The following is a 25648-nucleotide window of genomic DNA, read 5'->3' on the forward strand; positions in this document are numbered from 1 at the left end:
CCTGGTGAGCACGCATTGAAAATCCCGGTGGATTTGTGCAAATGTTGCAGGAGAGTGAATGGTGCATTAATACCCTGCCAGCACACCCTGTTCCTTTGGAGGGAGATGTATTTCTCCCCTCCCCTTTGCTCTCACTACACCTGCACGTGCTGCTTTTCTTGCCTCTCCTTGCAGGAGATCAGGCAAAGGCCTGTGTCAGGAGGAAGCAGGACTGACTCCACCACATCTGGGAGCCCTCACCACTGGAGTGAACAGGGAGAGATCCAAGAGACAGCTGCCAGAGCAGGGCTTAGAGAGATTTATTGATCCAGTTTATTGTTGACACAGAGCATTTCTTAACATCCATCGTATCCGACAGGCGCCATGCTGTGCTCAGTATCTGCACCAGAGCTTTATACACATCTCGGCTGTACAGTATTAACACAGGGAAGTCAATCCATCCCACTGCTCCTCCTGGGAGAAGCCAGCCCTCATGCACACTAGTAAATAGCAGGGTTTATTTACAGTCTGTTTCCATACCTGACTGCACTGTGAGTGACACACAGCTCTGGGGCTGTTTTCCAGCTCCAGGGGTGCTCAGTGGGTTGCGCTGGTACGGCTGCAACGTGCCAGGATGCAGCCCCAGCACTGTCTAGTGCAAACCACACCTCCCCACCATGCCCTGGCTCCGGGGCAGAGGGGAGTAAGGAGTGCATGCAGTTTGCCCAGGGGCTTTAGGAAGCCCATTTCAAGTTCTGTGGAGGATGACAGGCCAGCATACCTACTTGACAGAAAGTGAAGTGAATCACCAGGAGCCCTGAGTCTTTGCTCACCTGCCTGTTAGAGCTGAGTCAGTAGCAGGAGGATGCACTGCTCCCAGTCTGTGCTGGGGCAGCACTGCATGGCCCAGCAGAGCAGCAAGGCACTCGTGTCTTAGAGAAGGTGCCTGGTCCTTCTTGCCTAGAAAAGCAGGCCAGGCTGTGTTGAAATCCAGTAGTGGAGCATTTCCCTTGCATGGAGTGTTTTGACATCTCTCTCCTGCGACGTGCAAGACTGAGCACAGGAACCAAAACTGCAGCAGCGAGGCGTAATTAAAGCCAACCCTGTTTTAGCATCACAATCCTCAGAGCACTGTTGTGAGATGCCATGTGAGTATCTGATCCACTGCCAGAGCCTGGACCGGGCAGGGTGTGATGGAGGGCTTTGCTGCAGGCTGTTTTAATAGGGTTCGGCTAAACTAGGTCTCAGTATCTGTCTATATGCGGAAATCAGGTCGGGTTTATCCCGTTAATGGTGCTAAAAGCAGAGGGAGGACTCGGCGGGCAGGAGCCGGCTGTGCGGGGCCCCGGGCAGCCACACGATGGAGCTGAGCCCTCGGCTGAGCCGACACCGGGGGTCTGCAGCAGGAGCAGAGCGGTTCCTGGGTTATTCACAAGTGTCCTCCCAAAGGGAGTCTCTGCTGTCCATCATCACCTGTAGACATTTCAGCAGCACGCTCCTGGGAGATGCTCCGAGCAGGGCACGAAACAGGCTGGCCTTGCCTGGGCTGGAGAAGCTGGAGCGGGAGGAGCAGGACATGGTGCCGAGCTGTCATTTGTCTGCCTGGGCTGGTGGCAGTGCCGAGTGCTGCTGGGTCACTCCGGTTCCTGGTGGCACCAGTTCTCTGTGGGAATATTCTGCCATCAGTCCTGGCAGCCTTCAGCTGGGATTGTGGTGCCAGAGCCGGGCAATAAATCTGCGGAGCAAGAGCAAGGGAATCCTTCTCTGCAGGGAGCTCTCACAGGAGCTGCTGGTGGTGTCAGCCCTTTGCTGTAGCTGCTTCCCATCCTGAAGCAGGGCTCTAGCCCAGCAGCAGAAAGGCACCTGAGCTAGTGTATGGCACCAGGGGAATTAACTCCTGGCAATGCATCCTGTGTGGGATCCCACTCCCGGGTGCTTGTGCTGCCTTCACCACCCCCAGAGCTGGGCACACTTTTCCAGCCTGATGTGCCAGCACCTCAGGTGGCCACTGCCACAGCGCAGCCCAGGCCTGCCCCACGTGTTCTCTCCAAAACCCAAAGGTATTTCAAACCTTCTGCATGCCAGCATAAAATATCACACAGGGCTGCCAGCCTAGAGGAACAGAGGAGCCTGCCTACAAGTCCCCATGGTGGGAGCACTCCCTTCCCTCCCCCTGCCAGAGGGGACAAAGGAACAGGAAAACTCTTGAGAAGGATGGCGCTGGGTATCAGGTGAGGGTGGGCAATGGATCAGGAATTATGCTCCCAGCCTGTGCAGTGGGAGAAGCGTGCACCATCCTTGCGTGTCCTTTCATCTGCTGCAGTGCAGGGGCAAAGTGTCCAAAAGCACATTGAGAGCTGTTGTGGAGTCCTGGTCCTCCCTCTTGCACTCCAGACTCCCTGAGGTCAGCCTTTACCAGAGCTGTAGCCACAAGCTGCTGCAGAAGGATCCTTGTACCACAAGGACTAAGAGGAAGAGGAGCTGGAACTGATTTTTTTGGCTATTTCAATGTCCGACTTGGCAACCAGAAACCGCAGCTTTTTCCCTCCGGAGCGGATGAGGTCCACGGCACTGCAGGGAGCAGCAACAGGGACAGAGGTGAGTTCTGGTTCCCTCAGGAGCCTGCTGAGCCATGGACATTCACTAAACACCCCCCTTTGCCAATCACCCTGCTCAGGGCTACAAGCAGGGGCTGTTTCTCTCCTGCCTGTAGCTTTGTGGAGGGCTTGGCCTCCAGGTTAGTGGTGCCAGGACAAGGGCAAACAAGGCCAAACCTGCTCTGTGCTGTGGGCACCTGGACTCTGCCTCTGAGCTGCCCCATCCCAACACCTTCGAGAGGAAACCTGGGGTGGGATGGGGCTGCAGCATTGCATTGCTGAAATGCACCTCTGGAGCTCTATTTATTTCCCATATATGCTTCCCAGTTCTTGATCCATAATCCCTCTTCCAAACCCACAGCCTTGCCCCCTCTCTGGTGTCCTGTGCAGGTCACTCCTCTCTCTGCAGCTTGCTGGTACCGCAGCATCCTCAGGACTGCAGCGCTGGCAACTCTCGCAGCAAAACAGCCAGAAACCTGGACCTGACAGTAACTCCTGCAGTGCTGGTACCACCCCAGGCCCTCTGGAGAGGTGAGACTCACCTCTGGTAGTCTGCCCCGATGAGGCTGGTGCCGTTGACAGCCAGGATGCGGTCCCCGATGGAGAGCCTGCCATCGGCAGCCGCGGGGCTGTCCTCGATCAGGGTGCGGATGTAGATCCCCGGGGAGCAGAGAGGAGTGTGCTGTTGGCAGGGGAAGGCAGTGAGTGAAAAAAGGGACACAAAGATTGATGTGACCCAAAGGGCTGAGCTTCCCAGGCAGGGTAACTCTCCCCCAGGGCTCACAACCAAGCCTGGTGGCAAAGGGGACCTTGGAAACGCTTAGGAACGTGATGGGGATGGTGCTAACAGTAACAGGAAGGAAATGCAATCCTTTAGTTATATATCAATTTATACACAGGAGATGTGGGGGCAATCTGCTCTTGTTCAATTTAATTAAGAGTAAAGAAAGCATCATTAACCTGCTGCCGTGTTGGGATGGGAGCTCTGCTCACCCTGTCCCAGGCCTCGGTGATGCTCTGTTTCCTACTGACCATTTAAAAAGATGATCCACCCCACAATGCCAGATTTCTCCTTATGCAAGGGAGGAGCTGTTTTGACACCCTGTAAGCCTCTCTGCTCTTCTCTGCTTCTCCTGCCACCGCTGAAGGGTGGAGGAAAGACCTTGGCTGAGTCATTCTCCTTCCACAAGAGAGCTGAGGGTGTTTGCTCTTCCCAGCTGCAGGACAGCTGTGGACTTTGCATGCAGAGCACAGTGACCTAAGAGTAAAGATCCACTGAGAGATCCCTCTGTGCCTCCTTGTCCCCAGGAGAAGCAGCCTAGCTCCCGTGAGATGCCATCAGCTTCTTGACTGGCTTTTCTTGGGGTATAAACCACGTCCCACATGTCCCACTCCAGCTGTGTGAGGGGCAGCAGCTGAGAACTCACCACGCCATCGATCAGCCCCATCCCCAGCCCGATGGGTCCCCTCTCCAGCTCCACCACGAAGACGTAGCAGAAGTCGTCGGTGGCAGAGCTGCGGCTGGAAGACTCCGGCGTGGGGTAGTCATAGGGGGTCGGCGAGCAGCCTGGCAGCGGAGAGAGCGGCTTACGGCCCTGGCACGGCCCAAACCCAGCCTCACACCCCCGGGGCAGCGCCAGCTCTCGGTACCTTCGGGGGTGCTGCCCTTGGTGCCGTTCATCCCGTTCCTCCGGGGGTCCTGCGGCCCTTTGCCGGTGCCCTGCGGGGACCCCGGGCTCCCGGAGTCGAAGTTCAGGGGGGTGGTGGGTGGTGTCAGCAGGCACGAGGAGTCTGTGGGCGCCGTGCCGGCCTTGGGGACGGGGCTCCTGCCCAGCTGCAGCTGCTTGAGCTTCTCCTGGAGCTGGGGCTCGCCGGTGGGGGGCTCGCAGGGGCTGGGGGTCAGGCAGAGCTGGGGGTTCCCCTCCTGCTCGGCACAGCCGCCCAGGGAGCGATAATCCTCCTGGGCAATGGGGCTCCCCAGGGCGGCCACCGGGCCCTCGCTCACCTCCAGCACCTCCGGCGTCGTGCATGCCTCTTTCTTAAGAAGGAGGAAAATGCTGTGGAACCCCCTGAGTGCGCTTTTCACTCCCTACCTGTACCCCACCACCCTGCTGCTCTCCCGGCTGCCAGATCCATCCAAAGCCTCGGCAATTCAGACACTGCCAGGCTTGGCTTGGCTTCCCAGCATAGCTCCCAGCTCCCATTTGGTGGCTAGGGCAGTGCTGGGGATGTTACAGCCAGGCAGGAGAGGACTCCTGCTCATGTCTCTGCTGGGGGATCCCACTGGAAGGGGACACTGGGGTAGCACAGCTCCTCCTGTGCCACAAGGGCTGGGCAATGTGGCCCCGGGGTGACAGAAGGAGGCAGCGGTGCCTGTGCACGCTGCAGGGAATGGGGACAGGATGGGACAGGAGAAGGGGACCTGCTGGAGGGACAGCCTCCACATGGCAGTTGAGCTTAGCACCCACAGCACGTATCACCCTCCCTGTGCTTTACAGGCATTAGCTAATTAGTGCTTTTGCGCAAGCCTGGCTGCTGGGGACAGGCAGGGTGCAGAGCAGGGAGGACAGGGAACACACAGGGAGAACAGGAGCTCTGCCCACAGACATCTCCCCTTCCTCCCTGCTAACAAGATTGCTGGGAAGAGCCTGTCCTTCCAGCTCACCTTCCCTTGCCCCCCATGCTGGGGGATTAGCAGCACTAATCCTTCCAGAAGCTCTCCATGAGGGCACTGCCACAGGTCCAGGCTGCAGGCGAGGGCAGCAAGCCCTTGGCCCTGGGCTTGGAGGGGTCTGTAGAGGGACCCAAGACCCTCCTGCCCATCCAGGAGAGGAAAACCCCCCCTGTGGGACACAGGCTACCTTTGGGAGTGCTGAGGCTGACCCCTCGCTGGTGTGGGGGCTCCTGCTCTGCAGGCTCCAGAGGAAGTGGCGGATGTAAAGGAGGTGTCTGTAGATGTTGTCATCCAACGTCTCCACCTCCAGGTCCACTTTGAAGCCCCCGCTGGGCAGGATGATGGGTGGGTGGTTGTCGAAGGACTCCAGTATCTCATCTGAAAGGCAGAGGGATGCAGGTTAGCACTGACTTGGGCTGCACCCCACTTCTGCCTCCCAGCTCTCAGCCAGTCTCCCAACTGGGATCAGGGATTCAGTGAGCTTGAGCCAGCAGCATCCCTCACTTGGGACAGCAGAAAAAGCCTCATGCACTTTGCATCCTTTGCAGTATCTGAATTTCGGGGTATGGTTATTACCAATTGCCCAGGAAGGGCGAGGGAATTACCTGTTTGGGTGTGACTGGAGCAGGCTGAGCAGGACTCACCGGGCTGGAAGGTGGCCGGGCTCTCCTCCTCGCTGGGCTGCCATGCTGAGATGCAGCCCATGTCCATCACTGCCTGGCACTGGCTCAGCACCCGGTGCAGCTGCGCGGGGCTCAGCGCGGGGAACTCGGCTCGCAGGGATGGCCAGGTCATCTGTGTGAGGAGACAGAGCAGGAGGCAAATGGCAGAGGTGAGAAGCTGCTTCCTCTGAGGAGCAGGAGCTTGCAGGGGGCACAGGAGGGAGAGGTCAGGCAAGATGGAGAGAACCAGAGCATCCTCTCCCGGGTACTGCCCACTGGGACCCTGGGGAAGGGCAGCTGGTGGCAGGTCACAGAAGGGACACATCAGTGTAGGGACCCCACAGACACTGAGCAGGAGCTCTTCTGCCCATGCCTATCCCAATGGCACGAGCCCTGGGCTGGGCATTGCTCACCTGCACCAGCTGGGAGCCAGGCATGGCCAGCAGGTTGGCCACGCTGGCGAGTTTGGCGAAGAACTGCTGGGAGAGCTGCTCGAAGCCAGCGCTGCGCAGCCATTCCAGGAGCAGCCTCATGCTGGCCCGCAGCTTCACCCCCTGAGACCAGTGGTAGCAGCCAAGAGAGTAGCCTGAGGAGGTAAAGCATCCATCAGCCATATGAGGGAACAGCCCCCCCTGTCCCCCAGCCCTGGGTTAATGTCCCCAACATCCTGTGCCTGTAATTCCTGGTGCTGGCTGGACGTTGCCTGGCACTTAAAATGGGGCAGCTGTGTTAATGAGGGCTAATGAGCACTTCAGGCTGCTCTAGTTTATTAATGAGCTGCCCCTATTAACTGCCCTTAGCCTCCTCTGCTCAGGCTAGAAGGGGCAGTGGAATGGGGATGGGATCCTTGTGGGGTTTAGTCTCTCCTGGGAATGGGGAGCTAGCAGCTGAGTCTGTGCTTGGCCTCCCTGTAACAATGCTGAGATCTGCCCATCTCTGGAGGACTGAAGGGTGTCCCCATAACTCAGTCCCCTACGCGTTACCCAGTTCAAGGAGGACTGACCCTTTTCCAGGAGCTGGTTGAAGAGCAGGGTGTTGGAGAAGAAGAAGAGGTAGGCGAACATCTGGGAGGTGATCTCAGCATGCACTTCGTACTGGTGGAGCAGATCCAGCACAGCCTGGTAGATGAGCACGACCCTGCGGAGCTCCTCGGGCAGCGGCGGGGTCCCCCTCCAGCTCTCCCGGCACTCGCTCTGGAAGGGGTTGCACTCCAGCAGGGCAGGGAGTGACACGTACAGACACTGCAGGGAGAGCAGCAAGCTCACAGCAAACTCACTTTATTGGGTTTTTCTATTTTTGCACGAGCCAAGCCTTTCCTTCAGCTCCTCAAGCCAAGCAAACCTTGCCAGTGCTGCTCCAGCAAGGAGTTGCTCCTATTCACCCCCTGCCTCCATGGGCTCCAGTGTTGTACAAAACTTTAAAAAGTCATAAAAATTAATATGTTGGTCACTTCTAGCAGCTGGAAGAGATGGTGTGTGATGCCAGCTAAAATCTGATGTGAGCCAGGGCAACCAATCAGTTGGGCACGAGGGTGAAAGAGAAATGAGCATCGATGGGGATGATTTTCTGTAATGCTTAAATGGGAGAGCAGTGCCTCACACTCGCTTCTGCCAGGGCAGAGGGAAGAGGAGGGCGCAGGGCAGGAAGGTGCAGCTCTGGAGAGGTTCAGGAGCAGCCCCCATGTGCCAGTGGACAGGGAGCTGTCCTGCACAGGGCAGCCTTTCTGTGCCTCACACTGCCCGCTCTGTTCCTGCTGCCGCCCGGCTCTCGCGGTCCAGCGGTCCAGGGGCCCCTTTCCATCACGCCCTGAATCACACCATTATACTGCACTGGCCCGAGCCAAGCAGCCCTCCCCAAACACCTCCCCCAAGCCGCTGCACTGCAGACAAGGAAACGCACCGCAGTAATTCAATACTTTTCCTGGGCTGCGACCAAAAATCGGGGCACTTCAGCCCGAAGGAAAACACCTCAGCGTGGTGCGACTGCCAAGGAGTAAAGGCTTAAAAAAACCCCTCCTGCACAGCCCTGGGGATGCTCGTGCTGGCCCCGTGTGGCCTGTACCTTGGAGATGTAGTAGACACACTGCTGGAAGGTGTACATGATCACCTCCTCCAGCACCGTCATCGCCTCCTCGCTGGCCGTGATGGTCGAGGAGAACAGGGACTCCTTGGAGCCTGCAGGGATGAGAGGAGGATGAGGGAGCAATGCTGCAGCAGCAAGGCCCCCAAGCTCCCAGGGTGTGGGTTATTAGAATTTCCAGGTTTGTATCATCCCCACGCAATCCCTTGACAGGGCAAAGAGGCTCCTCTGGCCCGGGGCAGCTCCCACCTGCCATCCCCCACAGCTCCCATCACTGCTGGCAGCTCGGGCCTTCCTTCCAGCACCTGCCTGGCCTAAGAACATTTTAACTTTTTGCATACACCAAAAAGTTTCTTAGGCTGGTTTAACACCTTTTATTTTTTTCCTTTGGCTGGCATTAACACAGGCTCACCAGTGAGCAGTTCTGCAGGGCTACCTGCAAATCCAGGTTGAAGAAAGCCCCCCAGGTCATTAACCACAAGCTGCTGTGGTTGCAGGGGATCCTTGTGTGTGAACACAACTCAACCTGGCTCTGCAGCCGGGCAGCACCACGGCAGCATGTGAGCCTGCTCCTCCCACAAATTTCCCCAGCCCACAGCACAGAGATGTCCCTGCTGATGAGGATTACAGAGGGTTAATGGAGCATCTCGAGGGCACTGACCACCACCTGTGACTGGGGATTAGCAGAGCAGAGTTGCTCCAGCTGGAAAAACAGGCAGGATGCTGCATCCAGACATACCTTTGATGTCCAGCTCTTCCTCCATGCTCTGGATGTAGGTGGGTGATTTCTGCTGGACGAAGTAGAGGATCTCAATGGCATTGGCCATCCAGAAGACGATGTGTTGCAGGTCTGGGAGAAGGTCTGTGATGGTGAAGCGGGACAGGGTGGCAGGGTCCTGGCTGGGGAGACACAGCACGTGTTACACCTGCTGCTCCTCAGCATCCCCACTCAGGCTTTTGGGGACAAAACAGCCAGCCTGGGGCAATGCCAGAGAGCTTTCACATCCCCCCCACCCCCAAGGCAACACTCCCCACAGAAGGACTCTACAAAGGAAAAGTTCTGCCACTCTATGGGGTGGCAGAGGGGACCCTGTGGGGACTGGGCTCACCAAGGCCACCTGGCCTTTGTGGGATGCCACTTTTGGGGCAGACTTCCCCTAATAGAGATGAACTGCGCCAAATACTTATGTCTGAAGAGCAGCCCTTCCCCAGAGGTATGTGCTCTGGACACTTAAACTCAGCTCACCCGCCCTGGGCTGGTCAAAAATAAAATAAAAAGCATCTGCGAAAATTTCTCAACTGCTAAACTGCTTTTTCTTGCTATAGGAAGGGCCTGGAAATCATCCATGAAGTTTATCCTAAAGGAGAGCTCACAGCAAGCACCAACAGTTTCTCCAGATACTGGTTTAGAGATGGCATTTTGGAAATGGCTGGGGAGACAGCTCCTTGTACCACTGTGATTGTCCCAGAATGGCACTGGGATGCTGTGTCACCACCCCTGGATGCACACATGCAGTGCCAGCTCCCTCTCAGCTCCACTGAGGGGTTTCCAGCATGAGGAAGGTCAGGCTCATGCATAAGGGACATTCCTACTCTATCACTCAGGGATGAAGCCACAAAGCCTTGGCCAGATCTTGGATGAGAGAAAACCCCAGAGCTGCTGCAGGTCCTGTTCTCTCCTGAGCTTTTCCAAACCAAGACATTCTGTGCAGGCATTGTGGTTAAAGGACCAGAGAGCAGAATGTGTGGGATGTAGCAGGAAAACCCATCATGCATCGCTGCTGACAGGCTGGGAGTGTGGTTTACCAGCCACGGACTTCCCTCACTCATGGAGAAAGAACCAGGTTGAATTCTCCCTGTTTTGAGGCAGAACAAGGAGGGTCACACTTACTGCTGAGACTGCTTTTCAGCCAGCTCCCGCGTCCGCTCCTGGGCAGGGAGAGAAGGGGAAATCACGGTGAAAACCAGCGGGATGGGGTGGCCCGAGCATCAGCCCCATCAGCACTCACTGCCACCAGAGCCCAGGCTGAGAATCCCCCCAGGGAGGGGCTGAGCAACACCCCCACCCCACAAACACCCCGTCCCACCGCTGACTGACCCACACCGTCCTCTGGATCATTTTGGCCGCTTTGAGCAGCAGCTGCCCGAAGTCTCCTGGCTCAAAGTTGGTGGCCGAGTGCTGGATGCAGAGGCAGAGCAGGAAAGCGGGTGTCAGCTTGTGGTCGTCCCCCCCGGGCTCGATCAGGGTCATGATGCGCCGCAGGAGCACGTCCTCGGCCGCCGGCTCGAACTCCAGCTGCAGCTTCCTGCGGGGTGTCCTGGGGCCACCGGCGGGCGAGGGGCCCCTCTTCTTGGCAGCCTCCTTGTCCTTCAGCAGGCTGCCACACGCCCCGCACACGTGGGGACCCTCGGGGTGCAGGGCTCGCAGCCTCAGCAGGGTCTGCGCCGGCAGCGGCTGCGCCTTCATGGGGTCCTTGTAGAGGAGCAGGTAGTAGAGGCCGAGGGACAGCAGGTCCCCGTGCCGCAGCACCACCGTCCGGGCCACCTCCGAGAAGTTGACAGAGATGGCAGCGCCAGCGATGGGCTCCAGCACCAGCTTCTCCTCGGAGCGATGCCGGGAAGGCCGGAGCTTCCTGATGGTGCAGTGCAGGGGCAGGATGTCGGGGGCCGACAGGCTGATGCTGGGCTTGCTCGCCTGAGTCCTCTGGCCCACCGTGTGCTGCTCGCGGTTCAGGAGGTAAACCAGGCTGTCCTGCCAAGCGAGGAGACGCAGCATGAACCGGGGAGGGGGGAGAAAGGACCGTCCTCCCTGCCATGCAGTGAGTGCTGCAGCCTCCCGCTGTCCCCAGCTGTCCCCTCGCTGTCCCCAGCTGTCCCCCATGCACCTTTGCATGGCAAAAACATTTCTTTTGGCAAAAACATTTCTTTTTTTTTATTCTCCTCGCTGCCAAGCAGGACAGCAGCCTTGGCCTTGGGATCCCTGCCTTGGGCACACCAATAAACGGGTACAAGGACTTTGGGCATGCAGTAAATGGGGCTGCTTTGGGCAGAAGGAGCCCTCCTTCCACCTCTCCTCATCCCTTCCGCAGCTGCTTTTCCTTCTCACCTTCTCCCCCCAGACTGCAGCGATGCCTGCAACCCCTGCCCGGGGGAATAGTGGGACCCCGGTCAGAGCATCCAACCCCGGCCCTGCCTTTCCCTGCAGCCTGCCTGCAGCTCAGGGTACCACCAGAAAACTGCCTCAGTTTCCCCAGCAGCACCTACGGGATGCCCGCAGTGCCGGTGTCACCCTGCCAAGGAGCTTGGAACAGCCGAATACTCAAAGGGCACAAAGTAGCCATTAACTGCAAGAGCCGAGCCTGTCCTTTGCAGTTCTCCAAGCGCCTCCAGCAGACGCACTGTTCTCCTTGCAGCCCCTGATCCCCCATCAGGAAGCAGCCGGACAGGGGACGGGGCAGCTCAGCCACCACCCGCAGAACCAGGGCTCCCTCGGGCCGGGGCAGGGATGCTGCTCGGGGATCACCTCGCATCCCTCTGGGGCATCGCAGGGGGTCACGGCTCCTGCCTCCGTGTCCCCCGTACTTGGGGACAGGCTGGGGACAGACTTGAGGACACTGCTGCAAGTCCCAAGCCCGTTTCCTAAAGGATGCTCATCCGCACCACCACCACCACCACCTCCCTCGACCCCAGCAGCTCCGGCCATGCAAGCAGCCCCGCTCCCCGGGGCTTTGGGGGGTGGGAGGGAAGCGGGGGGGTGCGCAGGAGGCGGCGCGGTGCTTACATGCTGCTGGCTGTAGCCCTGCAGGAGCAGGAGGTGCGGGGACTGGTAGAGGGAGTACCGCATGCTGCTGCCGCCGCTCCGCGCCGCCGCCGGGCTGCCGGGCAGGGTGGAGCAGTGCCTCTGGAGCCGGGCCCCGGCCCCGGCCCCGCTCCCTGCCCGCCGTGCCGGGGTCCCCAGGCTGGTCTCGCTGAGGCTGCGCCGCAGGGCCGGGGGGGGCCCGCGCCGCTCAGCCCCCGCCGCCCGCCGGGCCCCCCGCGCCCGGTGCCGCTGCAGCTTCCGCGCTTGGGCGTTGATGCCTGCGGGGATGGGGGGGAGACAGAGCGGCGTTCAGCCCCTGCAGCCCCCCCGGGAGCACCCCCGCCCCTCCGCAGCACCCCGCGGCCGGAGGGATGCTGCGGCTCCGAGCGGGGATGGAGCAGCCGGAGCCCTCCCGGCGCTGCGCACCCACCCTGCCTCGATGTCCCTGCTCCTTTGCCCTCCCCGAAAGGTGACGCCAAGGCACCGGCGCGGAGAGTTTAGTGTCCTAATGCCACCGCTAGAAAAGGGGATGTCCCAGCCCTCCCTGGCCCCCCAAACCTCACTGAATGGAGAGCAGCCGGTCCATAGTATCCCCCATCTGCCCTGGCCACACTGCAGGGCTGGGGGGAGAGGAAGTCCCTCCGAAAAAGAAATTTCACTCAATCTTTGCTAAAAAAAAAAGAAGAAAAAGCCCGGATTCGGCTTTCAGCCCTTCGGCACTCGGTCGCCAGCAGCAAGTGGGAACAGCAGGGACGCCCCCCCTAATTCCCCGGAGCATCAGCCAGGCATGGGAGCTGCAGTGGAGCCCGGCTGCAGCAGGAACAGGCTGTAATTAACTTCTCCCAAGCATCAGTTCGGGCAGAGCTGTCTCTCCGTGAGACAAACGGGAGCCGGAGTGAATGAATAGGCCTGGCCGAGCTGCAAAAGCAGCCCCTCACATGGCACCCCCAGAGCCGGGGGGTCCCCGCGGGTCCCTCCGCGCTGCAAGCGTGGCTTGAGCTCCGCAGGAGAAATGGGAAGTTGTGTGTCCGAGGGGCGATGCTCGTACCTCAGCTGGGCAGCGTCCTGGGAGCCTCCTGGCATTCGGGGAGGACGAAGAGAGGGGGAAAAACCTAAAGGATTTGCTTGCAGGAGCAGCAGTGCAGCGCTGTCGGTGCAGCACCGTAGCCAGAGCCCCGCTCCTGGCTCGGCTGACCGGGGAGGAGGCTTTGGACAGTGAGGTTTGGGGACAGCCGGAGGGATTTGGGGACGGCAGAGAGCCCAGTGCCCGGGGCTGCTTAAAGGGACACTCACAAGCTCAGACCCAAAAAAAAAATTAAAAAATCATCTGCCTTATTTGGTGAGGAATGGGCTGCCGGTTCAGAAATACATTTTTTTGTTTGTTTGTTTTAAATGGAGCGCTCCTTTGCTGGGAAAATCAAAGAGATGGGGATGGGGAGGGGGATGGGATAGGGAGAAAATAGCCCCTGATGTTTACATGCCTTGGGATTAGGGCAAGGCACAGTCAAAGCCACCCCAAAGTCCCGTGCCCCGTGTCCTTCTTAAAAAGGCGATCGGCCACGGCACGGATGGGACATCCAGGGAGAACCACGAGCCCACCCAAGCCGCGCTGCTGGGGATGCCAAAGGCCACCCCAAATGTGTCTGCAGGACAGCTCAGCTCCCCCCAGGAGCCCTGACCCCAACCCACAGTGTGGAAATGGGCCAGAGGGAGGAAGGACGGCTGGGACAACGCAGATCCCTCTGGGAGCAGGCAGCAGTGGGGCCGGATCCTGGGGAGCAGTTTCTGCTGAGCTCAGTGGGACAGAGCAAGGCCTGCCAGGACTGGGGTCCCACTGCCTGCAGAGACAGGCCATCACCAGCCCCTTATCAAGAGGAAAGGAAACTTCTGTATTTATTTTGTGTAGGAAAAAGCTGCTTTTTCCCTGCCGATAGAGCCCCCGTCACAGGCTCCCACTATCCCCGGGACTGAGCTGGAAAGATAAACACAGCTCTTTTCCTGAGCATAACAAAGTCCCTCCATAAAACTGGGTTAGGTTTTTTTCATCCTTTGGTACTGTTTTGTCCTCCCAAGCAGGTGCAGGTAACCCCACCCAAAACTTGGTCTGAACATCTCCAGTGCAGCGTGACCAGGGCAGAGCCAGCAGCTGCTGAATCCACATGGAGATTGGGATGGGAACAGCATGTAAGGAGTTAAAGAGCATCCACAAATATTACATTGCTCCCTGGATAGCCAGGATTTGGACTGTAGAAAAGGGGGTTCTGCTGTCAGGGTGTTAGGCCTTGTTAAAGTTTAGGGCTAGACAAGCTCCAATGATCTCAGGCCAAGGGGGAGGTTAACAAGACTTGGGAAAAAGGATGTACCACTGATAGTGGGCACAAAGAATACAGAATTTACAGGCCACAAGGACATTTGGCAGAACTCCCAAGATAAGGAAGAAACTAATAGAAGCAATTCAGCAACTGTGCTGAATCAGCCCTGACTGGGTAAGAGGCAATTCTAGCAGGGGGAGAATCAAAACCACCAACCCAAGAAACCACCAGCTCAAAACATGTGTGCTCTCTCTGTCCCCCCTCTTTTCCCTCTCTCTCTTTCTTTCTTTCTCTGTCTCTGCCTCACACTGATTGCTAATAAAATCTGTATTATTTACTTCAGCATTTGTCTCGTTTGCACCTCAATTGAGGCAGAGGCATCTCTCACTAATCAGATCCTAACACAGGCCTGGATCTCATCCTTGGGGAGAGCTGGGCACCCCGTGGGCAGCACCCACCAGACCCCACCAAACTTCTGCCTCTAAACCCATCCTGCAACCCAGGGTGAAAGCTGTTAGTTGTGGTGCCTGGGATCTTGGCTGGGATCTGCCTCTTTTTCAGCTGAGGAAAGAGGTTCGCTTTTCCTGGCTGAGAAATAAATCAACAAATAACTCCGTGGGCCCCAGGAAAGAAGAAATGCTTTGAAGGTACCCAGGAGGGACTAAGACCAGGCTAGTCCTTCCTAATGTAATTGCTCAGCAGACTCTGCAGGGAATCTTCTCTGCATGCAGTTGTGCTAAGGTATATCAAAGCCAGATCCTCAAAGGCACTTGCCAGAGCATCTTTGAGAATAACAGGCTTAAATCCCAAGTTTCTGGAGCTGTGTGTGCAGTTCTGCCTCCAGCCTCTTGGGAAAGCTCCACTTAGGATGGGACCTGGTACAAAATGGGCTATTTTGGAAAATGAATCGCACTGAGATGCCAAGTGCTGCACCTCCCTCCAGCACCCCACAGTTTGGGGGTGTTTTCCCTACACCTCCATAACTGCTGCCTTTGTGCTCCCCAAAAGGAGCAGGGCTGAGGGTAGCAGGGAGAGAAGGGCTCTACCTGTGCTGCTAATTAGCGGAATGAGGAGCCAGCACCGTCCTCCCCACTGGGAAGCAGCTAATAAACTAATTAGGATAATGGGTAACTGAGCAGATAAAACCTTAAGCTAGTTGCTGACAGGTTATGGATGGATGAGGAGCCTTTCCCCCCGCCAGTGATGCACCTGCATGACCCCAGTGGTCCCAGCCATCCCAGTCCTGCTGCTCCAGCAATGGCCTGTGTGGGGAAAGGCCTACAGGTATTGCCCTGGAGATGATTTGAGCACCCCTCTGCTTTTCTCTGAGGGAGCTGCAAGCCTAAAGTCCCTTTATTTTTGCACAGATGTCGTGTTTTCCATGCCAGTGCCTCACCACCCTGGGCAGGCAGCTGCTGCTCAGCATGGGGACCTCTGCCAGCCTGAGCCTGGTGACAAGGGTGACCCTGGTGGAGGGCACTCATAGTCAATACCCCCCACAGCAGGAGTTTTGTGTCTTTTGGGGTGCTGAGTCACAGGCTGCATCACTCACATTCATTCCTGGCAGTCTGCAGATGAGGCAGGAAAGGGGGGTCCCAGGGCCACCAGCACAGGGTGAGACTGGTGACAGAGCCCCTGGGGCCACCAAAAGAAAGGGCTGCAGGAGTGAGATTTTACCAGGTGAGGCAGCTATGGCTGTGTAGTCTGCAGAGCAGACAGCCTGACTGGGTGTAGCTTCTGTCTTGGAAGAGCTTGGTCAGCTATGGAAAATGCCCAAAGGTTAAAAAATGAGGAATTTCCACAGCCCCACCCAGGAGTGCTGAAACAAATGAAGTGATAACGAAAGCATAACGGGCTTATTTCCAGATCCAGAGCACAGGATCCTACCAGGAACTGCTCCTCCATCAGAAATGACCAAAGGGTGCCAGTCCCAGGCCAGTTTGACCCTTGCTGGGCAGCCCAGACCCTGCTGCTCCCCCTGCCTGTGTGGGAGCCTTGCCCTCCCACGGCTCCCATCCCACCCAGGATCCAGGTCACAGGGAGGAAAGTTGTTTTCTGCATCTGAGGGGGAGGATTTGAGGCCAAGTGGATGTGACCTTGGGCTCTGGCAGGGAGCTGCCACGTGGTGCTGCCCACCGTGTGCTGCAACCACCACACTGGGCACTTGCCCTTCCCTCTATTCAACTGAAGCTGTTTTTAGAGTCGCTGCTCTCCCAAAGTGCTTCACATCTCTCTGATCCTGGCTGGAGAAAGAGCTGAAGAGATCAGCAGAGCATCCACCTCCTTGGCCCAGGCTCTGGCAGGAGCCACCTCTGTGTCCACCTGTGGCATTTCCTCCCTGAGCAGCCACAGACTGGACATGGTGAGGATGGAGGCAGCCCTGTCTCCTCAAGTACCAGGTGAAATCCCAGTTGAAAATTGCAGCTGGGCAGGCTCCAGCTGCCTCTGCTCTTCCCTGGAATGCCTGTGGTTGGATTCCCTCACTGTGTGCTCGAGTTCCTTCCAGCCTTTGTTAGGGTGGGTGGGAGAGGAGCTCCCCCCTGGTGTGGGACAGGTTGGATCATTTGTTCTGCTGCTGGTGGGGCAGAAACTTGGCTCTTCTTTGCCAAGCACACAGAGTAATCCTGCATCACCATCAGTTTAGTTCTGACAGTAACAGCCTTTTGCTGCACGCTCAGGGCCCATCCCAGCAAAACCCTGTGGCTGACACTTCTGGAGCCTGGTCCAGACCCCTCTGTCAGCAGGTCTGACCCAGCAAGCACACTGTACAAGTAAAAATCTGATTTTAAACCTTTCTGCCCTCATCCTCACAGGGCTTTTATCTGAGGGTGGGAGGAGGAAAGCTTCATTACTGTGTGCTGGGGTCGCTTATTAACCCGCTGGTTCCTAATGATGCACTTATCTCCTCCTGCCAGCCCTGGCCTCCATCAGGCACTGCTGCAGGGGCTCTCCTGCCCTACATTGCTCTGTCTTCATTAGCTTTTCATTTTCCTTAATTGCTCCTGCAGATTTGCCTGGGGTGTGAGGCCTGGGGGATACCCAGAGGGAGATGGGGATGCAGGGGAGCAGGGCACTGCTCTGCCAAGCACGAAGCTGGGGTTCTGCTTCACTGATGGGAAGAGCAGAAAAGCACTGATGCTCTGGCCTGCTGCTCCCCAGCCATGGGCAGGGTTTGTTATTAACCCCTAAACTGGCTGGGGTAAATATTTGAGGTCCCAGGATGCGGGAGAGTGCCGAGTCCTGCCTCAACCCAGGAGCCTTGCAGCTAAAATGTGGAAATGTGGCCACTCTCCCACTTGCACCACCCCCTGCACCCAAACCACATGTGAAAGCTGCCGGTCTGGGGGTGCATCCCAACCTCTCTCCCTGCCCCACACCCAGCTCTGACCTGCAGTGGTGGTGTCCACGTCCCTGGCCGCCATCTCCTCCACCTCCGCCCTCCTGCGCAGCTCCAGCCGGCGCGAGAAGCCCTCCCTGGGCTTCCAGAGGTCCTGGATGAGCAGCGGCTTCTCGTGGTCACCCAGGACCCTCAGCCCCTCTGTCTGCCACTGCTTCTCGGGGCCCTGGAAGCGACCGATGACATCGCAGAGCGCGTACTGCCCGGCGCTGAGCTGGCTCAGCCCGTAGCGCTCCAGGGCCTCCTTCACCAGCTCCCGCGCGCCAGAGCTGCCCGTCACCAGCACACTCTTGTAGTTGGTGCCCGCACAGATGTTGCCCCCGAAGATTTTCAGGATGCCAGGGGCCGAGAGCTGGGTGGAGAGCTCGGCCGGGTCGTCCTCGGCGGCGGCCGGGGAGGCGGAGGCCGAGCCGCGGTCCTTGTAGCTCAGGGTGCGGTACAGGACCTGGGAGAAGAGCCGGCTCTGGCGCTTCAGCCGGTTCTTGGACGGCGGAGCCATGGTGGAGGACGGGCCATAAAACATGGTGCGAGAGGTCGTCATGAAGCACAGCTGGGCAGGGAAGAGCACAAAGGGGAAGGTGAGCGCTCTGGAGGCCAGATGTGCAGCAGGGGAGAGCGAGCTGGTGGCCACGGAGGAGCCACTGTCACCTCCAAGGTGACAGATCAAGGGAGGGCCGTTTCCCTTGTGTTACCCAAAACACCAGTGGAAAACTCGATTTGCCCCTGAAAACACAGCTTGGAGACGCCCCATATTTCTCCATCGTGTGTACCAAGAGGTCCCTCTTACTCAGGCAAAATGCAGTGGGGGGAGAGCAGAGCCCAGCGGGACTTGGCGGGGCCCATCCTGGTGAGGAGCCAAGGCATCAGAGTTACTTTCACTAACGAGTTTACGGAGCAATCCCATTTTTTAGAGGTGAAACGGAAAGCTCAAGTGCAAATTCACTCACTCTGAGGTCACTGCTAAATGCTTTTGCTCAGCGAGAGGCACGGGGTGAAAATGGGCTTTAATTAGCCTTTCTAAAAATGTCCTGACTCTGGCAAATCTCTTGGCTGTTGCTTGTTTGTGCAAGGACGTTCAGGCCCAGGGTGGCATCGCTGACAAGGCTGCCCTTGTCACGTTAGCCCAGGGCAGCCCCGAGTGGGCAGCGACCAGAGGAGATGTGGCCAAGGCCGTGTGGCAGCTCCCAGTGCTCCTCAACCCCCTGGAATGGACCGGGAGCCACAAATCACTTCTGGATTTAGGTGGGTAGCGTTCCTGCCTGATGTCACTGTCACCACCTGCCAATGGCTTTGAAATCCCATCCTGGTTGCACCAGTGCCTGGTGCTTGCATGGTGCTGATAACCCACAGGTGCTGATAACCCACAGGTGCCGATAACACACCCCTGCTGCCAAGGAGGTCTGGAAAGACAATCTGAGCATTCCTGATCAGGACAGGACTGGGATCTCCCTCACCTCGGGATCTGTAACATGCAGAGGCTCCCTGCATACACAGAGAAACCCCAAAATGTCCCATCCACAGCTATCGGAGCTGGGGATATTTCCGTGTTTCCAACTGCCTGGATGCAGCAGTTGGGGTGATCTGGGTGTTCCTCGTGGGGACACACGAGGTGCCAGCAGCCTCCCACAGCTGCAGCCCCGACTGGCTCGGGCACAGCCGCGCCTCCGGAGCAAGCTCAGCGCTATCAGGCAGAATGATGTCGGGCCTGGAAAGCTTCCAAACCACCATCTAATTCAGGAAAAAAGAGCGTCCCTGCTGCTAATGGAAGAGGTCACCTTCTAACCCAGAAACCACCTCCCAGCCGTGCATGGAGGCTGGCTGCAGGATGTGCATCCCCCCATCTCGCAGCCAGAGGCCCGTGGAGTCCTGCAGATGGGGAAACTGAGGCAGCAGGTGCTAAGGAGGTGGCTGGGAGCTGTGTAATCCTGCAATGCTACCCCTTTCCCCTTTCCCAGCCCCACCAGGAACATGAAAATGATGGGGTTTGTTCTTCTTCCCAACCTGCTGGTTCCAAAACTGACTCCCGATGTACTGAAAGGCAGGAGTCCTGGCACAGGACAGCAGGGCTGAGGACCTTGTGTTTTATATTGTCCCAGAACTTCACCCCAATTCACTGGGTTCAGGTAAGGCTGTTCCTGCTCCTGCTCCTGCCTTGCAAGTGGGGAAACTGAGGCAGGGATGGGGCTGGGACTCTGGCTCCCCCCACACTGCTGCTCCTCCCTCTCCAGCTGAGTCCGGAGCTGCTGCTCCCGCTGGGGACATCCCTGGGGACATCCCTTGATGTTTGCTGTGTGACATCTCCTGGGAGTGCCGCGGCAGCCCCGACCTGGGGAGCAGGTCAGGGCACTGGCAGTGCTCAGGAACAGCTGCCCCAGGCTGCAGCACGGCCCTGCCAGCCCTCATTAACATTGACCAGAAGGAAAACTGCCCCAGAGTCCCCACAGGACCTTGTCATCAAGGATGCAAAAGACAAAACTTTGTCATCAAATCACTGGTTTCATCGATTTAATCTCCTCCACCCTGAACTACCCCCAGCACAAAAGGGAAACCTTTTACCATCTGCTGGTGGCAAAATCATTCCTCCAAGCCCACATCACAGAGACACCATCCTTGCTTCTTGCAGGTCCCTGCCTGGTTTTGAATGTGTTATTTATAGCTCAGCTATTTTTCTGTTCTTTCTATCAAACGCAGCTCCTACAGAGTTCAGGGGAAAGACGTTTCATGGGGAAAAAATCAGAAGCCTGGATCAGGAGGAGGTGCCAGCCTGGTCACCCCAGTTTTCAGCATCTAGAGCAGCACCGGCGTGATTTTACCAGGCACCAGCCTGGGTGACCTGAGAATTCACAACCTTCTCCTGGAGGCAGCTGAACACAGCCGGTGTTAATCCCCCTGAGGATTCTGATGGACAGGATAAGGTGATAACGAAATGCGCTCCTCCCACATCCGTGCGCTCAGGCACGCTGGGCACCGGCCTCTCCCACCAGGAGGAAATCTCTGGTACGTGCAGTCCCTCTGAGCCCTGCTGCGGGAGCGGGGATGCTCCAGCTGCCCGGGGACGAGCCAGCAAGAGCATCACACCATCCAGCCGGCCAGTGGGACACGTTCTCCTGGGCATCCCCAGCCCAGCTGAGCCCCGTTCCACTGCAGGACAGCTCCCTGGAAGGACACAGGCCTGCAGCTATGGAGCATGACCCCGACTTTCCCACGAGTCCCTTTCTCCAGCGTTCAGGGCATTGTCTCTCTAAGAGCCACACATGAATTAAAGCCTGGGATTGCCTCCCAGCGAGGTCTGTCAGGAATCCTTCACCTCTGCACAGCCAGTGCCTGACCATACCAAAACCAGGCATTTTCCACAGCCAGCTCTGTCTGAGCTCTGCAGAGCTGTGACAAATGGCCCTGGTACTCACATGGCCACCACATGTCCTTCCATCACCCTGACCCTGCAACCACCAGGGACTTTCCTTCGGGCCTGAGGTTCCTGCTCCCGTAATGGGTGAGCAGCTCCTTCCCAGTGCCCCCACCCAGCGCTCAGGAAAAGCCTCTCCCTACCTTGCCATCCTTCTCACGTGCCTTTTTCCCTTCCATTCATCCTCCTTCTCAAAACAATCTTTGCCCTTCGTTGTGCATCATCCTGGGCAGGCGTCTGTCACGTTTCTGAGAGAGGAAGAGGAGGAGAGGTCCTGGGCTGCTCACGGACATCGGCTGCTCGCAGTGTTGTGGGTTTGGAAGGCTCAGAGGTTCTGCAACACGGTCCTGATGTTTGCACGTGGGCTACTGAACCACATCTATACCCCCTATAACCAACAGCACCTACCCCATCGTGTGGGAGACCGGGAGGGAACAGCAGGAGGAAGGAAAGGAAAGGAGAGGAAGCAGGAGGAAAAGAAAGGAAAGGAGAAGGGGAGGAGATGGAACCAGCAACAGCCCCGTGGCCTTTATCTCTTTCTCCTAAGCACATGTGTCCCCAGGGATGCCAGGCTGGGGATGCTCTGACCCACAGGTGGACAAGCAAGCCCTGGAGCAGTGAGCAGCGTGCTGGGTGCTCACTGAGATTTGTCTCCCTGAATCTCAGCCTGTTTTTCTGGACATCAAGAAGAGCCACCCAGCACTGTCCCCTCACCTTCCCACCACACATCTGCGAGAATACAACCACTGGTGACCAAGAGAAAAGGTAAAAGAAGCCCCTGCCAAGTGTTCCTGGGAAAGAGCCATCAGGGCACAAGAACTACTCTTTTCCATGGTTCCACCATGATTAAAGATAAAAGCATCATCCTCTAATTAAATCACCTAATCAGGGCCTCAGTGTGGTTCGATCCAGTCCCTCTTGCTGGCCCAGCCTCAGGGCTGTGGCAGAAACTGCGAGTGGTGATGCAAAAGGCAAAGAGGTGCTGACCCCACCTCTGCTGCTCCACGTGTCTTCCGATGATTAATCACTCCTCCTGGTAAAATATTTATTCCTTATTTCCAACGTGCCTGCCCTCAGCTGCCAGATATTGATTCTTGCCATCTTTTCTCAGCTTAATTAACGAGATTTTGGCTACTGTGTATTTCTTTCTCTGCAAGAGTATTTAGATGCTTTTGCCAAGCCCTCTTCTTTCCTCTTTGATTTGATTTATGAGTGGACTCACTGGATGGCTCCCTCCTCTCCAGCTGTAAGACCCTTTCTGCAGCCCCTTGGTCCCTTCCCCTGGGATTCCACATCTCCTCTGCTGAGAAGGAGCTGCCATAAGCCCAAATTTAGTTCTGACCAGAAATGCAAATAACTGCTATTTTTTTTTTTTCCCCAGAGAAAATTCCATGTTATCCTGAAAATTTTCAATTCTCTGGTGCAGAAATGGGGACAGACAGGCAGCTACCTCCCAAACTGCTGCCTGGTGAGCCCCTGTGCTCCCTCTCCCAGCATCTGCAGGCAGCTCCAGCTGAAAATTCACCATCCAGATTAGGGACAGGAAACCACATACAGCCACAGCTATTATTTTTGGGTGTAAAAGATTTCCATGTTCCATTCTGCTCCAGTTAGGATGCCTTTCGCTCTCTCAGCTTACCACCCAGATTTGTACAAACCATTAACACTCAGCTGCTCTGGGTCAGATCCAGGTTTTTCCAGAAATCATTTCTATCTCCTTTCTTCCAGATTAGTGACAAAAACACCAAGCCCATGTTACCAGCTGGCAGTGCCCAGCAGTGATAATCTCCCTGATAACTGCCTTGAGAATGGATCACATTTATTTAATACCAGCTTTCTTGACACTGTACAATGTCAGCTCTAAATACTGGACTGGATTGACTTTTTTAATACTGGAAAGTGCAGATTTTTACAAGAATATCACCTCTCATAACTCAAATGCTTCTCAGAAGTGTATTACAGCCAGAGAGTCACCTCTCATGTTGGAGACTGAAATAATTTCTACTTGCCAGGAGTTATTTTCCATATAGCCACGTTGGATGGCAGGAATTTATTCCTGGTGCTGAAGTCTTTAATCAATTCAAGCCCGAGCCAGGTTTCTCCCTCTTAACCCCGAGGGGATGCTATCAAGCCAATCAACCTGTAGCTACCAGGTCATCTTATTCCCTTTTGGGAAGAGCAACAACACTATTAAAACACCTTTTAATCATCTGGAATTTCCCCGGGGCTCATCCCAGCACATGGATGGGTGGTGAGATTTCAGCTATAACCACTCCAGAACAGGAACCAGAAAAGCTGTTTCCTCAGATCTTTGAAAAATTTCTCTCTTTTTTTTTGTTTTTTTCCCCCTTCTTTTTCTTTTTTCTGCCTTTCTTTTATTTTTTTTTATTTTTTTTTATGGAAACCGCTGGAGTGGCAGCCTCGGACTAACGGCAGTGACCGCAGCTTGGATGCTGCAAGTGGAGGGAGAGGCCGCTCCGGCACTGCAATGTGGAACAAATTAGAGCTCGGAGAGCAAAGGAAATGAGAACGCCCTGGCAGCGGTGGCTTTGACGTGCGCTCCTCGGCTCCAAATCCTGCCCTGGGCTCCAAATCCTGCCCTGGACTCCAAATCCTGCCCCTCTGCAGATCCCGTCTCGGCAAACCCAAACCCCTGAGCGGAGCCCCCCACTCTGTTCCCGTCAGGATCAAGTCTCTGCTCCAGAGCCTAGCCTTTCCTTGTGCGAGTTTTATCCATCTAATCTAGGGGCAGACCGGAGGCTGATGATGTCCATGCCTGCCCCGGTGCCGTCTTTAGCCGGATCAGGGTGGGTAAACTCCTTACCACGTTATTATTAGCAGCAGGCACCCCGCAGCAGCCTGGACCCCGCAGCCCCGGTCCCGCAAACACCAACAGCTTGTCCCAAAGGCATCTATAGCTCCACAAACATTGTAACAGCCTGGGACCTGATTCCACAAGGACAACGGGAGTCCTTTCAGCAGGTTTTCTTTTCTTGGTTTTGTTTTTCCCTGTAATTATTTTGCAGGGAGCCGCCAACGTGCACCAGCTCTCCGGTAACGCACCAGCGCAAATGCCAGCCCTGTGCCCGGGCAGCTCAATCCACACACCCCAGAAACACTGCACAAAAAGCATTTGCTTTCTGCTGCCTCCCGAGCTCCACAGTCTCCGTAGGCTGCCTAATTATAAGATCTTAGCAATAATTTTTTTCTTTTTTCCAGTGATAATTAACTGGTCCTGGAGAGAGCTGAAAATAAGCACTTCCCAAGCAAAGTAGCAAACTCCCCTGAGTTTTCTCTGCTGAAGTTACAGCTCAGCATAAAACTGCTCCAGCCTCACAGGGGCACAGATCATCTCAGCAGCTCCCTGCCACGGCCTGGGATGCCACCGCAGCGGCGGGCAGCTGGATACAGGTGAAATGGAGGGATAGCGGCGGGATCCCAGGGGCTGTGCAAGCGGACAAGGATCCCAAGGGACACGAAACGGGGAGAAGGATCCCAAGGGGTCTGGAATGGGGAAAAGGATCCCAGGGAATGTGCAAGGCGCAGAAGAAGCCCAAGGGGCATGCGACTGGGAGGGGGATCCCAAGGAGCGTGCAGTGGGGAGACGGATCCTGAGGGGTATGGAATTGGGACGAGGATTCCAAGGAGAGTTCAGTGGGGAGAAGGAGCCCGAGGGGGATGGAACGGGGACGATCCCGAGGAATGTGCGATGGGACACGGATCCCCGGGGACAGGCAGCGTGGGGAAGGCTCCCGGCCCATGGGACGGGGACCGTCGGGCGCTGCGGGTCCCGGCACCGCCGGCCGTGCCCGGTGCGGCTCCGCGGGCAGCGCGGGTCTCCCACGGCAACCGGACAAGCCCCGACCTCCGCGCTCCTCCCGCCTCCGCTTCCCAGGGGACGAGAAACAAACGCTCCCGCCCGGCACAGCGAGGGCGTCCGGGGACACAGCGGCGGGGATCTGCCCCCCAGGAAAGGGGGGTCCCTGGGGTAGGGTCCTCCCTCTCCCCCCGCGACCCTGGTACTCACCGTCGGAGCGGGGCAGGCTCGGCGCGACCCCGGCGCGGCAGCGCCCGGAGCCGCCGGGGCTGGCGGGGACCTCGGGCCGGTCCCGTCCCGCCGGGGCGGAGCGACCGCGGCTGCGGCTCCCCCGTGCGGAAAACACCGGCACCGCCCGCAGCCACCGACAGGGAGCCGGGAACGGGGAAGGGACGGGAATGGGGAAGGGTCAGGATGTAGGAAGGGTCGGTACTGGGAAAAGTCAGGATTTGGGGAAGGGTCGGAGTGTAGGAAAGGCCAGGATGTGGAGCTGCTGGAGTGAGGCTGTGAAGATGCTCCAAGGGCTGGAGCACCTCTCCTATAGAGCCAGGCTGGGAGAGCTGGAGGTGATCAGGATGGAGAGAGAAGGCTCCAGGGAAACCTTAGAGCCTCTTCCAGTGGCTAAAGGGACTCCAAGAAAGATGGAGAGGGACTTCGGGCATGGAGTGACAGGACAAGGGGGAATGGGTTCCCACTGACAGGGGGCAGGGTTAGATGGAATACTGGGAATAAGTTATTCCCTGTGAGGGTGGTGAGGCCCTGGAACAGGCTGCCCAGAGAAGCTGTGGCTGCCCCATCCCTGGAAGTGTTCCAGGCCGGGTTGGAAGTGGCTTTGATCAACTCAGTCTAGAGGAAGGCGTCCTTGCCCATGGCAGGGGTTGGAACAAGATGAGCTTTAAGGTTCCTTTCAACCCAAGCCTTTCTAG

General features: G+C 57.1%; 1 protein-coding gene and 1 long non-coding RNA gene across 4 annotated transcripts; one reads left to right on the forward strand and one right to left on the reverse strand.

Annotated features, from left to right (window-relative positions):
- Positions 1-275: 275 nt before the first annotated feature.
- On the reverse strand, positions 276-25027 carry RADIL (Rap associating with DIL domain). 3 transcript variants are annotated; one of them, XM_088063918.1, is made up of 16 exons: positions 24933-25018; positions 21049-21239; positions 17491-18049; positions 11773-12068; positions 10090-10743; positions 9883-9920; positions 8731-8891; positions 7974-8086; positions 6916-7153; positions 6326-6498; positions 5895-6045; positions 5438-5628; positions 4227-4614; positions 4004-4143; positions 3119-3258; positions 276-2550 (listed from the first exon to the last, which is right to left on the reverse strand). In XM_088063918.1, exons 2-16 carry the CDS (start codon positions 21082-21084, stop codon positions 2445-2447), a joined length of 3384 nt encoding a protein of 1127 aa, XP_087920044.1. In that variant the 5' UTR covers positions 21085-21239; positions 24933-25018; the 3' UTR covers positions 276-2444. The 3 variants fall into 3 exon arrangements, with proteins under 3 accessions (XP_087920044.1, XP_087920045.1, XP_087920046.1); XM_088063919.1 differs by having other exon boundaries at positions 21049-21153; positions 24933-25003; XM_088063920.1 differs by lacking the exon at positions 21049-21239 and having other exon boundaries at positions 24933-25027.
- On the forward strand, positions 18050-21148 carry LOC148182938 (uncharacterized). The gene is made up of 2 exons (XR_015774076.1): positions 18050-19622; positions 20191-21148. It is a non-coding gene; the product is annotated as an uncharacterized LOC148182938 (long non-coding RNA).
- Positions 25028-25648: the final 621 nt, after the last annotated feature.

This window comes from Pseudopodoces humilis, chromosome 18 (assembly GCF_049639895.1).
Source record: "Pseudopodoces humilis isolate 2021_Gansu_Grassland_sample_001 chromosome 18, ASM4963989v1, whole genome shotgun sequence".
NCBI classification, from domain to species: Eukaryota; Metazoa; Chordata; class Aves; order Passeriformes; family Paridae; genus Pseudopodoces; species Pseudopodoces humilis.